The sequence below is a fragment of the Neopelma chrysocephalum genome, unplaced genomic scaffold (genome assembly GCF_003984885.1).
Source record: "Neopelma chrysocephalum unplaced genomic scaffold, ASM398488v2 Primary Assembly neopelma1_69, whole genome shotgun sequence".
In the NCBI taxonomy this organism is placed as follows: domain Eukaryota; kingdom Metazoa; phylum Chordata; class Aves; order Passeriformes; family Pipridae; genus Neopelma; species Neopelma chrysocephalum.
In genome coordinates this window covers 3,739,326-3,756,308 of record NW_020897729.1, presented here as the reverse complement: position 1 = coordinate 3,756,308, position 16,983 = coordinate 3,739,326, and the positions used below count along the sequence as shown (strand labels likewise).

General features: G+C 40.3%; 2 protein-coding genes across 19 annotated transcripts in view; one reads left to right on the top strand and one right to left on the bottom strand.

Moving 5' to 3' along the window:
- The window catches only part of MCF2L2 (MCF.2 cell line derived transforming sequence-like 2), a 166,922-nt gene that overhangs the window by 66,525 nt on the left and 83,414 nt on the right, over nucleotides 1-16,983 (bottom strand). The window lies entirely within an intron of this gene.
- Nucleotides 11,509-16,101, top strand: B3GNT5 (UDP-GlcNAc:betaGal beta-1,3-N-acetylglucosaminyltransferase 5). The gene is made up of 2 exons (XM_027685626.1): nucleotides 11,509-11,626; nucleotides 12,162-16,101. The coding sequence occupies exon 2, from the start codon at nucleotides 12,505-12,507 to the stop codon at nucleotides 13,639-13,641; it is 1,137 nt and encodes a 378-aa protein (XP_027541427.1). The 5' UTR covers nucleotides 11,509-11,626; nucleotides 12,162-12,504; the 3' UTR covers nucleotides 13,642-16,101.

The window sequence follows — 16,983 nt, the reverse complement described above, 5'->3', positions numbered from 1 at the left end:
AACTCAGAAAATCTCCCAGATCCCCAAACTGCTTAAACAACCTGTGAACAGAGGAAGGGAATGTTATAAGTGAAAGCAACTTAGTTGGAAGGACTGTTGAAGAGGGGCATCCATGTACATATTGCGAAGACCACGGCCTGTGGGAGTTCCTGCCTTGTAGCGCAGAGGAGTTGATTTCCTGCAAACCAGTTCCATGAGATCAGGGTTGACTGTCTGATACCATCTCCAGATTTCCGGATGTAGTTTTAAACTTGAATTAAAAGTGTTTGGTCACTCAAAACTCACAGGAATGTTGCCATGCTCTGAAGGTACACTGTCACCTTTCAGGTGCAGCAGCTCAACTTCACCAACTCAGGCGAGGCCACATCTTTGGAATAAAGAGCTTCTTTTGTCAACATAGAACATATTGTTGGAGGTACTGTGGGACATAGTGGCAAAGGAAGGGATTTAACTCTTCCTTTGCATTTAGAGCTGAGGAAAGTTGCTTCAAATTGAACATGCTGTTGGCCTAGTAAGTCTGCTCACATTTCTTCTGCTGCTAGATCCTGCAATGTTTGTTTTTCTGAGTTTCACTTCTGCGAAGACCTGAGGAGACTTGTCAGGCAAAACTGACCTTTTGTCTTAGGTGAGGAAACTTGGTTTTTTAACTGCTACTCATCATACATCACTGCAGCTCTCTACCCTTGCAGTTGTGTTTTTCCATGGAGTATGAAACAGACAGAGGATGGATGGATTTCCTGATGCTTGAGTTGGTTAACTAAAGGAAGATTAGTCTTTAACTTTGCATTGTACACTGGAGTGGGTAATCCATGTGTTTTATTGTTAAGACCATACAAAGTGCTTTCACTTTCACAACTCATCCTTGTAACCTTTAAGACTTTCCAACAAAGTCTTATTCACTATATTTTCCAGTAGGAAACCCATGTAGGGGGTACTAAGGGTGGCAAAGGTCATTCATTAGTCATTCTTATGACTAATTTTTTTTTTCAAGGTTCTGACTGCTTTGTCAGCAGGACTTGAGCAAAGTCCTGTGGCAGTTAAAAATACTGACTTTCTGGTGCACTGTAGTTAAAGCTCAACTTTCTAGAATGATCAGGCTTCTTCAGTGATGTCTCTGTTTTTCCTTCTGTCTTGCTTTCTGCCTTGCAAGCTTCTGCTCCCATCTTTGTAGCTTCCTTTTAGAGTCCACAGCATGGTGTTTGTGGTCTGTCTCCCAATGAATTCCATTTATATTTTCAACTTAACTCCGTTTCACTAAACTGTCCTCACAGCAGTTCTTAATGTGGTGCTGTGTGTATGCAAGTGCTGTATGTAGTTCAGTTACATTCTACATTCTTGGCCTTATGTTAGTCTTGCAAAGAAATGTGTTTATATATACACACATATGTACAATAGGCATGTATTTTTAGATATAAAAATATTATTTTTACTAGCTTTTGATATTACTGAATAGTGTGACCTGTTATCCATTTCACCTAAGCAGAGACAAGTACTTCTGGTTAAATGCAAATACACAAGTTCCTTCATTTAATTTACAAAGACTGTAGTTTTGAAAAAATCTCACTGCTTATTAAACATGTTGGGAGTGTTTTGCAGCTCCTTTGTTTGACTTTTCTTATCTGATTTGAATCTTGAAGCTAGGCCTGAGGAATTCTTTGTTTAGTCATCTGTTCTGTGGCTAGTTATGGCCAGTGGCTTGTTAGCAGCTCTCAGTGAGGGCACTTGAGCCGTGGTAAGCTGGAACTGCAGGATGCTGTTCTTCAGTGGCCACAGCTCTCTGTGTCATGTTTCTCATAAGTGTGTGATGGGGGCTTGGTGCTTTTCTTTGCTTTTGCCATGAGCTGTGCTGCTCCTGCTCCCCATATTTCATAACAACAAAAAGCAGATGACTGTCTCCTGTTCAATCCCTGGCCCTGTTGCATTGCAGAAGAGGCTGTATAAAAGGCCAAAATTCTTCTTAGTTCCCACAGAAGTAGGAGAGGATTAATGGAATTCATCCCACCCGGTTTGCAGACAGGCTTAAACAAAGCCTTGCACTGCTATTATTCCAGGCAATCTGCAGCTCCTTTGTATATGATGAGGTGGTTCTCGATCCACATTATCCTAAAATCTGAGATGTTTATCCCTTTCAGGCTGGCTTGAAGGAAACATGGAGACCTCCCATATGTACTTATGTGCCTTTGGTATTGAATTTGTTTTTAAATTTTCAATGAACCGTCAGCTTTTGATGTGATATTTGATTGTCTTGAAAACTACATCAGGGCCTTGAAACTTACGTAGTCATATAAAATAATTGAAATTAAACATTTCACTACTGAACTAAAGGAAGAGGATAGCTGGATATATGAATCCAGATCTCACAGAAGTGGTAAATCATTATTCCCTCTGGTCCTTTTTGTTGGCCAGTTCATCTGGTACACTTAGGTTTAGCAAAACTTTGCTGGTTTTTTTAATCTCTTCCCCAAACTGACAGTCACTTCACAAGGAGTGATGTCTTCTGATACAAATAGAGATTGGAGTGCCTGAACCTTACAGGTTTGGATGGTACTTGTTTGATCAGGAGTTTGATTACTCAAACTACCTGTTCCTCTTAACATAATGTTTATTCAGTTTAAAAGTTAACACTAATTGGGCTTTCTTATGCCAGTGAAGGCTGTGTGAATGCTTTCAGAATTGCAGGTTGGAAGTTAGGAGAAATGGACAGTCTAATGTGTTGCTATTTCTAGAAAATGATTTGCTTAAAGTTACGGTGACTCTTTAATTGAATTCAGGGTGCCATTTATGTAACTTTAATTTAAAGTCATTAAAAAATTTCAGTTCTTTAACTTCTGTTGGTATATCTTGAATGACTAGTACTTCATGCTTTTATAGAAAACGTGTGTGTGTATATATTGTATATACAGACGTCATGTTTATGCAGAATTTGCATGTGTTGAAACAGTTTTAGCAAATTATTGCTGAACCACTCCAAATGTAATTAATCTCTTAAGAAAATAACCAAAGTACAAATGCTAAAGAAGAAGTGAGTGCGTGGTCAGATAGGCTGCTTGCTTGATTTTAATAGATGTATTTTCTATTAATAAAAGTAGACAACCCACTAGATGGGGTTATCTCCAAGAAGCAGAGAGGGTCATTTAACAACTCCCTTCTTTCCCCAGCCTCGAGCAGAATACAGCATTTCTCTTTTTTAGCGTAAGAGTTACTGGCAGCTCTGCACAGCAGAGAACAGGAGGGTGTGAGAATGAACAGGGCCTGATTCTGTTCAGGGCCAAGGGAACAGTGTGCAGTGACTATCAGTTCCTAAGTGCATGTACATCTGTGGGTGTATGGAAAGATGAAGTGGCTTAAGCAATATTCGCTCTTGGTGATCTCAAGAGGAGGCCTTTGAAGTGTTGTGCTAATGGCAGCTCCACTACATTTGTGGGAGGGGATGAGCCATTAGGGGTCATCTTCAAGAGGTCCTCTTCCTCATGATTGTTCACTCATCAGAAAGCTCATCTTTTAAAATTAATTATACATACACATGCTTCCTTAGATATGGATAGAAGGATTATTTTTCTCCACAGAGCAGCTTCTTTTCTAGGCTGATCCTACAGTTAAGAGGACTGTCTTAAATTACTAGGAGACCTTTGTTTAAGTGTGTGCTTTGCTTGAGGTACAGCTCTGTGCATGGTTGATTCAGTGTAGCATTAGACCTTGTGCTTGCTGGATCTGTACATGTGGTGTGGAAAGCATGGCCTTGAGACTAAAGACTTGAATACTTCCCCAACAACCGAGAACATTAGTCTTTACTGTCTAGTATCCCTATGCATAGGACTGGGACATGATTTCCTCCTTAATTTCTACAGTGTGTGTAAAGAACTGAAAACCAGGCTGTGCTCCTGACTGCGTGACCTGAGTCATCAAGAGAGAAGAGTTTTTAGCTGAAGTGGTGATGGTTCTGACTGATGGGGTGGGGACCAGAACTAGTATTCTGCAGCCCAGCTTCCTCAAAATCTTGTGTATGTGGTTTTTGTCTCCCGGGGCTCTACTTGTAGGTTTGGGAACAGAAACTCCTGGAGGAAAGGATTTGATGCAGAGAAGGGTGATCCAGGACTTCTGTCACGCTCAGCTATATTTAGGGCATAAATGGTGTCTGGATGGTAAGTCAGCATGATACTTGGCAAAGGTTAATAAGCCATGCTTAAGAGAGACAGGCAAGTTTATGCAGCTGAACTGAACTGGGAAGTCTAGATGGCATGATATTCTGCTATGTGGATTCAGGAGTTCACATATATCTGATCTGTGCTAACTTATATCTGGAAAGCAGAAAACTAGTCTGATAGAACATTTAAAAACCCCCCACCAGTTCCTGTACCCTGTAAATTAAACTGTATTTTGACTTTTATGATTCCAACATGTTTTATTATCATTGGTCAAACTGAAAGGAAAAAAACACAATCCTTTGGCACAAAAACACCCTGTATCCTAATCTGCAAATTGAACTTACAAATTCTTATTTGTTTGTGTTCCTGCCTTAGTGCTCACATGCTAGTGACTCATGTAACATCCAAATTTTGACTGCAAACTCTGACTGCAATATGGGACATCCATTTGGAGTTTGATGCTGAATTGGGGTTATAGGCTAGAGTATTGTCAGAGAAGATGGATAGACTGAGGAGTAGATGAGATACAATGGTGTTAGTCTTCTGTTTACGTGTGTCCTTCATACACTTTGTAACTCACTGCATTTTTTTAAAGTACTAGGCAAAAGAAAAGTTTCTAAGTGAGGCCCCGTGGAAAGGCAGCTTGAACTAGTCTTACAATTAGTTGTGTCAGTCTGAAATTTGACTTCCTCTTTTACTTTGGCAGTTAGCATGGAAAAAGTCTGCTTCAGATAGTTGTTCAGCTTGATCTTCGGGTATGGCCTGCAGATTGGAACAGAAATCACCTTAGATTTGAGGGGAAAATAGGCAGGAAATAACATCTCTAAATCTAGCTGAAAATAAATATTTGAATGGGCTTTCTTAAAACAGGCAGCAGGAAGAATTACTGATTAGGTGGGGATATGATGTTGTAGCTCTTCAATTAGAACATGCTATGAAACAGGGATTCAGTATTAATGCGTAATTAGGGAATTTGCATTTTCTTGTCTTCCAGTGCTGAGCTTTGCATTGGATCCTTAACTGCTTGATATTCCACAATTGCTTAATCTAGGATGGGGAAAACATTTTTCTTCAATGTTCAGTTCAAAGCTTGCCATGTGTAATGGGATGTCCTTCTTGCAGGGTTGTCTGAAATACACTTTTTTGTAAAGAGATGGATACAGTAATGTGGGATAGAAAGCAGTGGCAAGTGAGCCCTTTGTCATGCCTCATTTTGCCCACTTTTGCAGTCAAGGTGTGTTGATAATATTCTGAGATTAAGTGAAATATAGTCAGTAGAAAATTCATTAAAACACTTGTACACAAGCTTCCAGATAAGATTCCAAATATGAACAGAAATGATCTACTATAAAAGGGGGAGGGAGATGACTTTGAAGAGGTTATACCTGACAGGCTAACATTAACAAATGCAGTTAATGTGCTCTGCCCCTTTGCTGCCTTTTTCTGCCTTAGTACATGGGAGTAGAAAGGAATGTGTGCCAGTCTGACCCATCTTTAAACACTGGCACTGTAAAAGTGAATTTACATAAATGCAGACTGCTGCTCAGTGTAGTATTAGAACTCATTGCTGCCAAAACAGATGCAGTGGGTTGTGAAATAGGTGCCATTACAGCCTTTTTAGCTGTGTCTTAAGAGCTCTGACTTATCTATGTGGAAGTGCTTAACTTAATCCCTTTTCTCAGAAAATGAGACGTGTGGGGTCAATCAGACCAAAACTTCTGAATATTATCCTCACTGTCAGTACAAAGATCAGGCTCTTTTCACTCAATCTGCTTCACATAAAGCAGAGAATTTCATGTTGGTGCTTGTGTGTTTTATGCAAAATCACTTGAATGAAATGACTCATATTTTGGAGACTTCCATTCAGGAAAACACCATCCTTCCTTCTAGCTTGTATGGGGAGGAGTCTGCAGTGGATATAGCAGGTTTAAACAACTGAGAATTGCAGTCTAAATGTAGACTGGTGTTTGAAGGATGTGGTCCTGCTCCTCTCCTACCATCTCCACAGTGACTGTTTGGGGCAACTGATCTTCATGAAAGCAACTGAAGAAGGCAAGTCTGTCCATTCTGGCAGATCAGCTGGGAAGCTTGCAGCTCATTTTAAGGGAAATTGAAGAAATCACTCTCTTCCTTTCTACCCAATAGTTACAATAAGTGCAAAACCTCTGTAGAAACTAAATCTCTGCTGGCAGTTAGCTGCCTTCTCTCAGTGCTAAGCATTTACAACCTGGTTCTGCTTCCAGCCCTGAAGGAGTTGAACTGCTTTAGTCATCTAAAGCTTTGCCATCCTTTTGATTTCTCTGCCAACCAAGACTTCAGAGATTGCTCAGCACTTACAAGTTTTACACATCAGTGAGAATCAGCAAGTGGGCACAGCATTCGATGGCTCATTTTTCTGGGTGCTGTTGTAGTTATTTGTGATACAAAACTCCCCTGGATGTTGAATGCCCATTTTTTTTAATCAGGGATTGCTCTTGACTGAGCAACTTCGGAATCATTTAAAGAGTTCATGTTTTGGAAAGTGTTGGATGTTCACTTTCATAGAAAATCTCATGTCTGTTCAGTCTGAGAAGTCCTCAATGCATGCACAAAGAGCATCTATGAATGCTGATTTCCCATCCTAGGAAACCGTAGCCTGAGTAGAAGTTCCAGGCAAACTAAAGAGATTGCAGGCAAAGCCTGCAAAGGAGATTGGAGAAGATGGGTTATATGTTCTTAAAACAAAGTCTGAAAAGCTACTATCAGTCATCCCTGCATTATGTTTCTTATTGATGCAACATCCATGACCTGACTGTAAATTTTTCATAGATCTTTGTATCACATTCTTTTTCCAAATCCTATTGCCATTGTGACCATGTTTTCTACAGAACTTGGCTTCCATTTCTCAACAGTTTGTATAGAACAGAACAAGGTGTAATATTGGAGGTTTTGACATTACTTTAAATTATTTTCTTTGCAAGTTGTTTGTGATTTCTTTTCATCTTGGTGCTTGCAAACCGTGGAAGAAGACAGACTTAGCTAAGTACCTTACTGCATCTTTTTTCCTAAAAGTGACCTTCTGTCACTATGACAGGAAGTCCTAGAAGTGTCAGGGTGTAACTTGCTCAGTGTTTCCATTCTGTTTTCTCTTGTGACACAGCTCATATAAAAGAAGAACTTGAAAATTAGTTTCAAAGCAACTTCTTAAGATGTGTAAGAAGTTTTTCAAATTTTGGGTATTGAAGAAGGAGAACATAGGCCAGGGTAGAGATGACAGATAACGACTTGTGAAGACATGTCAGCAAAGGGAAAACGATCAGAGCAACCTGGGTTACATAATCTTGTAGCTAAAGCTGTAAGCAGCAAACTCCACTCAGGCCTTGCTCCCATTAACTTAGACACATACTTTCTTAACAGTTGGAATGGAAAATCTCGATAAGCTTGTGTTCTGATGGCTTATTTGATGTGCAAACTTGACTAGATTTCCTTTGGTCTTTGGGTGTAAGCAATACATAAATCAATAATGCTGGAGATGGAAGAGTTCAATTTCACAGGAATTATAACCGTTTAAATTGCTCCAAACATGGAAAAAAAGTTTTAAATTCTACTTAACAAATAAAACTCTAAAACATACCAAAACACATGTTCTTTGAAACCTGTAGCCTCTTTCTGAACCAATTTTGAAAGCTTCAAGAAAATCTAATTCACTCTTTTCAGAATTGTCTTATCCTTACACTAGGCTTAACAAATCTGTCTGAATTTACATCCAGGCAATGCTAATCTTGGCCCATCCAGATTTAACTGCAGCATGTCTGCTTCTGTCACCTCTGTGGCTGGGCACATTCCTTTAGCACTGTAGAATTGGCGTCCCTGTAACATCTGATGTCAGGATGGAGCACACAGGAGGAAGCCCACCTGAAGCAGGATGGAGCACCTCTATGATGTGCCTTCTAACACTCCGCTGTCAAACAAGCTTATATGGAGTAGCTCATGTGACAGGACTATCCTGACTTCAGAGCAAAAGCCTGTCCTAGGGCTTCAAGTTTTCTGTAGTGACAGAGCCTGGCCAGTAGCCTTAGATTTGAAAAGACTGAAAGCTTTAGAAACAATGTGTGTTACATCTGGTTCTACAAAGGAAACTCTTGAATCCTGTTGTGCACTTAGGCACAGCTTGACCTCAATTAGCCACTTTCTGATACTTCTTCAGGGTTTCAGCCAGTTGTCTTTTGAGGAGAAGAGGTTGGAGAAGCTGAATTTGGCTTGTTGAACAACTATATAAACTCCAGAGCTGTCGAAGGCTGGTGTGGTGAGGACTGGGGGAAGAGCGAGTGTGAGGCTGTCCCCACTTGGCAGCAGTGGCTTTTGATTGAACTCAACCATTGCATAGAACTGCACCCTTCAACTGGCTTTTTGGCACAGCCAAAAAACGTGGACATAATGATCAGCAGCTCTTCGGATGACTTGTGTTTGAAACTAGGTAATGTTTCAGCTCTACAATCTTTCTTGTAGGTCTTCTGAACTTTATCGAAGAGTTGTCGATGTTAAAGGAACAGTTGCTACAAATTGTAAAAAATGTTTCTATTTAAAATAGTGCTTCCTGGTATGTCCTGCTGTCTGGCAAAGCCGCTTGTGATCTAAACTTATCTTCTGTCCTAGGTGGAAAGAATGAAAAATAACTATACATTATGATCTTTGTCCTAAAATACACATTGTGCAGGGATGTGGTGTATTGAAGACCAGCCTGCTTCTCGTACCACGTGACAAAGTTTGTAGCCAGTAGAAAAATGAGATGTTCTCTCTGGGCAGTCTTAGTTGGTTTCTCTTGGGTTTAGGTTTTCATCAGGGTAGTGATAGTTGGGAAGAATCACCATGTTCAAGTGTGAATGTTGTCTCTTCATGGTTCTTCCTGCAAGGGTCTGTGTCTCTGGTGTTTCATGTCTAGGGTGTCTTTGTGTTTCTTTAGGATCTCTCTTGTCTGCCACTCCTCAGCAGACTTCCCAAAACTGTTCTATCCTAAAATAAACTTCATACTGACTTTTTTTTTCAAATATTGACTTCTGTGGATATTTAAAGTAGCTGCCTAAGGATCATCTCTTCCATAGTGGTCACTCTACAAACTATTGACTTTGCAAGACAACCCATGCTAGCTCCACTTTCATACCAGAATATATTCTGAATGCAAAATACAGAACAGAACAGCTGCTACATTCAATGAGTCATGCTTGTGGTAATACTGAAAAGTTAAAGCTCCTTTAGGAAAGGCAGGATTGCTACAGGATGACAAAAGCTTTCAGTACTTGCAACAGGAGGAAGACCACATGCAATTACGAATCTGAAATCTGCTGGAAAGGAAGGCAGTTGGAGGATGTGTGTTTGGTTGGTTCTCTCAGTCTCTCTCCAGTCTCAGAGTGAATCTAACAGCTTTCAAGCCACAAGTAAGAAAATGCACATCAAGAGGCAAAACACCTTAATTATGGTCAGAAAAATGACTGTTAAGCATGGTTTTATCTCTGTTCCATGGTGTTTCCTCTTGCCAGGGAGAACACATTGGTGTGTTGGATTGTTTTCTTTTCTCAGAATTATGAGGTTCACATGGCAGCAGATAGCTCCTGTGGTGGCTCAACCTGCTTTCCTTAACTTCCTGTTAAGGGAAGGAGAACATGACTAAGCCCAAAGGATGGGTGTTTTAAATGGGATGTAAAAAGTTCTGACAGTCCAAGAGACTCTACTTGTGCATTAGTACCTTCAGTGCAAGTCTCTAGATTTTTTTGGGAGAGAGATGGGCAAGTGAGTGTAGGCCTCCATAAATTTCATCAGTATTGTTCATCTGTAGTCTCATTTTAAAGTTTTACCTGAGAGGTGTATTTCTGAGGAGGATTCTGAACAACTTCTGTCTACTAATGGTTGATTTAATTCCCCTGAAGTAGATCAAGGAAATTACAGACCAGACTGTTACTCAGTTAATTTAATGGCTTGTTTTTTCTGCAAGGAAAAGCTTAAGCTCTTGTTCCAGCATCCCTGACTTCAGAAGGGGGGTGCTAGGTAGCAGAAAATTGAGTCTATGCATCTCTCTTGTCCCCTGCTATCTGCTCCATGTTTAAAGCTGTGTCCATGATGATGTCTGCGTTTTGTGGTGGATTTTTTGGTTGGTTTGTGGGTTTGGTTTGGGTGTTGTTGGTGTTTTGCTTTTTTTCTGAGGACTTTTATTTTTTCCTAGTGGGAAAAACTGTCATGTAGATTAGTTGCACTGCTAGGTTTCAGTGACCTTGTCCTTTGTGGTGTTGATTGTTGTCTCCTTTTACCCTATGACATGGGCAATTGCAGACTGTTGCCAAAACTTCTTATCCAGGTGTAATCTAAAGAAGTTGTATTTGGTGATGAGGAGTCCTGTGTTTACCAGGGTAAACTTTGCTTCAAGTGGTTAAATAGATAACTTCCAGTCCTCTGCTTTTAAGCTTATCCTGATGGTGGTGGGCAGCCTGACTACTTGGTATCTTCAGACCAACTCCTCCAAAAGACACTACCAAATGTTTGGATTTCTGTAACACTCCAGCTTGTCTGCATCTCTGAAACAAGAGTAAGCTTTACAATAGTGTTCTATTGTAAAGTTGCTGAGTTTATAACTCTGAGGTGCATTGTTTAACTTCATGTTTCCAAAATAAAAAGGGTTTAAACTGATACTATAAAAAGCGCTGACTGACTTTTATTCACCAAACTGCCCATACAGCTTTTCTGTTATGCATTACAATCTGCAATCCTCGGATACACCAATGCGTGGTTTCCATTTTGAGGAGCCAGTTCCCTTCGTGGAGCACCACAAAACTGCTCCAAGTTTTCTTATTTCTATATTTTGTTGTGTTCTCATTGTTATCTAGTTGCAAGTCTTCAGATGAGTAAAACATTCTCAAAATATTTGTGTTGCACAGAACTTCTAATGATAGCTTGTGTTCTCTTGCTTCAGGAGTTATTTCTATGCAACAAGTGGTTAGCTTGTGGGATGTCATTCCTTACGGTGCTAGTCCTACATTTCTTGCTTGACAAAGCTCTTAATTGTCGTTTTTTGGGAGCATGAACAAGTAGTTGCAACTTCAGGCTGTTCTTATCTATTACATAGAAGGGACAACTCTGGCTACAAGAACTGAATTTTAAACTGCAGGATGAGAAGGCTGGACTCGGGTGGCTTTTTGTGCTTTGGATTCTTCACTAAACCCTAGTTGGTAGCAGAGACAGTAGCCCTGAAGTGTGAGCTGTCTGGTCCCGACAGGGGTGCAGCCTGTCTCTCTGTCAGCCCGCCCCTTAACCGTAGCTCGGGTGACCAACTGTCTGCGCCGCGGGTTGAGGGCGGTCCCGAGCTGGGTCTGGGCCGTTCGGTACCGGCCGATCCGGGCACGGTTGGACTCGTGGCGCTTCTCGAGCCCCGCAGCTGTTGAGTCCAGCGGCCGCTCCCCTCCAGCGGGGTCGGGGCAGAGCAGCGGGGCCGTCCTGGGGCTCCGCGGGGGAAGGTGCTGGAAGAGGCTGGGGGGGATGGAGCGCTGCAGGCAAGGGGACGGCATGGCGGGGGGGGGGGCGGGAGACGGCGGTGAGGGACAGCGAGAGGTGCCAGGGCTCCGGCCGGAGCGCTCACCCGGCACTCCATCCCCCGGGAGCCGTCTCGGGACTCTGCCTGGTCTGTGTCTTAGCAGACCAACCGCCCAAAGACCATTTGTAACCCGGGACATTTGTAGGCTGCGTCTCTCTCCGAGCTTATAGTTTAAATGAAATGCCATCTGTAGGTTAACAATGGTGGGCATTTCTAAGAAAGAGGTTTCTGTGTCAGGTTCCTCCTTCCCTGGCCTCCACAAGCTTGCTCTGGGCCACTGATCACCTCTGACTTGCTGCCAGTCAGGTTACTTTTTTCTTTTGGGGGCTGGGAGGGGGTGTGGGGGTGTGTGGCTGTTGATGGGGAGTGTCTGAGTAGTCAACCATTTCCATGACCAAACCTAAACACAAGTGTGTTAATAACAGCTCACTAAAACCTTTCTCCTCTCCCTCACTTAGAATTGGCAAGTGTTCATCTTCATGAAGGAGGGAAACACATGAGAAGATCCGATTAGAACCGCAGTGTTTGTTTCAAAATGCCCCAAAGGGAAAATACTCATCTGCAAGTCTCATCTTTCAAAACTGCCTGTGTTCCTTCAATCAAAGAAAAATGTTTTTTGAGAAAGATGACTTATGAAGTGTGTGAACAAAGCTGGCTTCACAAGGATACTGAGTGAAAGACATCATGCCTTACAAGGGACACTTATCTTGAAGGGGTGACACTGTGCTCTTAAACAAAAACAAAGGCACTTGAAAAACACTGATCCTGAACAAGAGTAAGGATTATAAAAACTGCATCAGAATGTTTGTTAGTCCCAGAAGAGTCAGAAAATGCCATTTTTTGCAAATATTTGCCACTTGCTTCATACTATGTCTCATGATTTTTTGGGAACCATTTGATAATCACATTGTGAGCCATATGAAGTCCTATTCATACAGATACCTCATAAATAGCTACCATTTTGTGAATGACAGCCTGTCTATCAGCAGGGATAACCTGGACAGAGTATCAAGCTACCAATATTTGATCAACCACAGAGAGAAATGTCAGCAGCAGGATGTCCTTCTCCTATTGTTTGTGAAGACTTCTCCTGAAAACCGTCATCGGAGGGATGCAATTAGACAAACTTGGGGTAATGAGAAGTATGTTCGTTCTCAACTTAATGCCAACATTAAAACTCTTTTTGCTTTAGGACGACCAGCAGACCATCTGCAGAAAACATGGCGGCAAAGGGAACTTGAGCTTGAAGACCAGAAATACCATGATTTGATTCAGCAAGACTTCTTGGATACTTTTCACAATCTTACTCTAAAATTGCTTTTGCAGTTTAGCTGGGTGAATGCCTACTGTCCTCATGCCAGGTTCATTATGTCTGCAGATGATGATATATTTATCCATATGCCAAATCTTGTTGCTTATCTCCAAAGTCTAGCACAAATGGGTGTTCAAGATCTCTGGATTGGTCGTGTCCATCGTGGATCCCCTCCCGTAAGAGACAAGAGTAGCAAATACTATGTTCCATATGAAATGTACCAGTGGCCCTCTTACCCTGACTACACAGCAGGAGCTGCATATGTAATATCAAATGATGTAGCAGCTAAAGTCTATGAGGCTTCACTGACTCTCAATACAAGTCTTTATATAGATGATGTTTTCATGGGTCTCTGTGCCAATAAAATGGGAATTGTACCACAATATCATGTATTTTTTTCTGGGGAAGGAAAGGCTCCATATCATCCCTGCATTTATAACAAGATGATGACATCTCACGGACACGTAGATGATCTTCGCCAGCTCTGGAAGCAGGCTACAGATCCCAAAGTTAAAAAGATTTCTTCAGGGATTTGGGGTAGAATATACTGCAGACTAGTCAATATTGTGCTTCTCTGTAAACTGTACTATGAGGACACATATCCTTGTTCAGCTGCATTTTCTTAATACTTGAATGTCTGCACAGAAGATCCATTGAGCCAAAACAGAGCAACAATTTTTAGGTGTTTATTCAAAATATATGTAAACATGGAAAGAGGTAAAATTTACATGTGAATATTCGGGGTGGGCAGAGGGGAGAGGAAGAAGATGGTCCCAGATTTTGTTCAGAAACTTATTGGAATAGCTCTCCTGTTGTACTGCAACTTTTTACATTGTAGCCTGTTTTTTTACACTCTTCAAGGGATGCAAGTCTGGATTATAAATGAACTATAATAGACTTCTAGACTTTGAAATGCTTGTTGAAAACGTTTGTTACTTTGAACTTGTCAGTAAGTCTTGAGGTCTTTTTTAAAGCTGTGTGAACTAAGGCATGTGGCAAAACAAAAATCTGTTATATCAAAATGGAATAGACCTTTCAAAACATGAGGAAAGTGGAACTTCTGACTTGATGAATGAGAGTGTTGCAGTAGTTTAAGGCAGTGTAAACTCATTACAAATATTCACCATTTTTAGGTGCTTCATCAAAAGTCAGTCTGGACCTGCACAGTTGACAGTGAGTGCTAGAAGTGAAGACCTGCTACAATCGTTTTCTCGAAGTTCCCTAAATCTTTGAAACAGGGAAACAGTGTTTGAATGCCCTCTGACTTGGTGGTTTTAAGTAAAAAAAGGAGCTCCCTTTAGAACTTGAAGTGATGAAAATCAAATACTACTCATGTAACAGGTTTGGCTAATATTTCTCTGCCTTCTGAAAACCGAATCAGTGTGCTTAAACAGTCCAATCTTTAATAAGCAAATAAGCTAAATGAGTTTTCTTTTAAGAATGCTTCTGTTTTCCAATATTCACAATTCTAAAGGTTAAAAGCAAGAAAAAGTCACCAAGAATGTTACTTAGAGCTAATGTGAAGCTTTTAAAGACTTAAAAAAAAAGCAAAATTTTAAGCAGGTACTAGCAAAGAGGGGAGATATTTCCTGCACAAACTTTGACTTTGCATTGAAGGGATAGGGAGATGGCGATTCACAGAAACCCAGTACACAAATCAAAATAACTAAAATATTTTTCATCAAAATTGTCTTTAAAATTTCAGGGTTGTTTGTGTCCACAAAACCCTGTACCTTGAATATATTTCGATGTTAATATCACCTGCAGAGGAACAAAACACCTGTGGGTTGTAAATCAAAACAGAACAAAGTGACCTGCAACCTCCAGCCCTTACGAGTTGTACTGTGGTGCCACAGAGATACTGCAGAGAACCAGATCTGTAGGGTGTCTGCAGTTCTTTCTTGTACAGCTCACTAATGGTGCTTCCACAGACTCTCAGGACAGATATCTTAGTTGCTAATTGCAAAACCTGTGGTAGCTGTACAGGACTTGCTAGTTTAAAGCTGTGAGTAGTAAACTTGGTTTAACTAACTGCTACTGCTCTTGGAGCTGTGCTGCGGGTTTTATGGTTGGAATGGATAGTGGCGTCTCTTAGTGTAGACAGAATCCAGGAGTGAGCTTGCTGACTGTTCTCTAAGCTGTTCAGATGGATGATAGGTAGCTACATAAAATATGTAACTTTCTATAATTGATTTTCCAGAAGGAAGATAATAAGAATCCTAACTGGTTCCAAATGTTTGGCATATAAAGAGCCAACAAATAAATCATTTATCAGTGTCAAAATGATTGAAGAATACAACAGCTGTACTCCAACTTATAAAACCAAATCCAGTTCCTATTCTTGCCTAAACATTGATTATAGTACTGAGAATATGTATTTTTTAAAAGAAAAAAAACACAAGACAACCCTAGATCTATATAACCTGTTGCTTACAGAGAAGATAAATGCACATATAGAGGAAGTATTATTCTGTACTGAAGGAAAGCTGCTTCATCAGATTTCTGACTTGTTTTGAGCCATTTAAATCAACAAAGCTGCACAGCAAAACTGCACTGCTAGAAAAAGCCACCCTGTTCACCGTAGGGAAAGAGGGTCTTCATATGCAGTATGCAACCAAAATGTACTAGTAAGACTACAGTTTTTGCAGCATAACTGTGTGTTGGGATTTGTTTTCACTCATACAAGCAAAAGTAAACTAAGCTTTAAGTAGCCTAAACTAGCTAACATCTAAAATGCTGCTTAAATGTAGTTTGCCATTATCTGAAAGTCACTTTTGACCATTGAAATATTTTGTTTTACAGTTGGTTTGAGTTTTGTTTGGATTGTTTCCTAATCTTAAAAGGGTCTTGATGTTTGTAGTATGCATTTTCTTTTGCTGCAGTGAAAAGAAGTTGCTTGTTGAATAAAAAGAAAAGCATGAAGGCACTCCTTTCAAAAAATGGAGACACTAGAAAACTTCTTATTTTCTGGTTCTAAACACAATATTTGTACACTTTCATCTGGAACTTTTTTTAACAATAGTCTCGGTGCTCCAATGCAGGGCTGTCAGGTTTTACTTCAACAAATAAAACTGTATCAGCCTGAATGGTCACTCCTCATTAAGAGTTTGACGTTGTTGCACAGCATATTTAATGCTAAATTTTTTTTACCTATTTGTTTGGTTTGCATCAGTTTCCCTTTGATATTACTAATTTTTATACAAAGTATTCAGTATTTATTCTTAAACTTTGCTCTGTACCACAGAAAGACAATTGTTTTGTAAAATTTGTTTTGAATAAACAGACTTATTTCTTTTAAAAAAACTCAAACAGTACAGCAGAGGTAAATATCTCTTGTTGCTTTCTTTGTAACTGACAGCATCAACTCTGATGCTTTTAAGTGTTATCTCGAGTTCCCTCTTGAGAGGACTTCAAACTGTCCCCTCCCCTCACCTTCCTTTCTGTTCTATCTTGCACCAAACCAGTCCTCAACAAAAGGCAAAATCAGTGTTTCTCAGGAAAGAGCCAGCTCACAGATTTGTTTACCAAGCTTCTAGGTCTAAAGTTGTATAGAACTGCTAGATATTAGAAGCTTAACCTGTCATTATTTGTATGTTCTCTTTAGGCAGTTGTTCTTCTGGAGATGTGTATTTATCTACACAAGATTTCAGGTCCTACTTTGCACCTTTTGAAAACTAGTTGATGGTTTGGGGACCAGACATGGTATTTTCCTAGGGTATAATTAAATTCAGATAATTATGATTTGTATGTCTGTCCAATTTGTCTAACATAATGTATCAACCTAAGGTTTTTACAAATGGAGTCTTTTGCATCAGGTAACTTCAGTGTATACCTGTGTGAGACAGAGGCATAACGTAAGTATGAATTATCTAAATCACAGTGAGGAAGAGAACAAAGCAAATGAAGTCAGTGGGGCTTGTGTCATTTGGCTTCTTGCAGGGTGGGTTTTGTTGTGGGTTTTTTGGTGT

Bases quoted from the DNA above. Each gene is read 5' to 3' on its own strand.
- B3GNT5 (XM_027685626.1), top strand. From the start codon at position 12,505: ATGTTTGTTAGTCCCAGAAGAGTCAGAAAATGCCATTTTTTGCAAATA.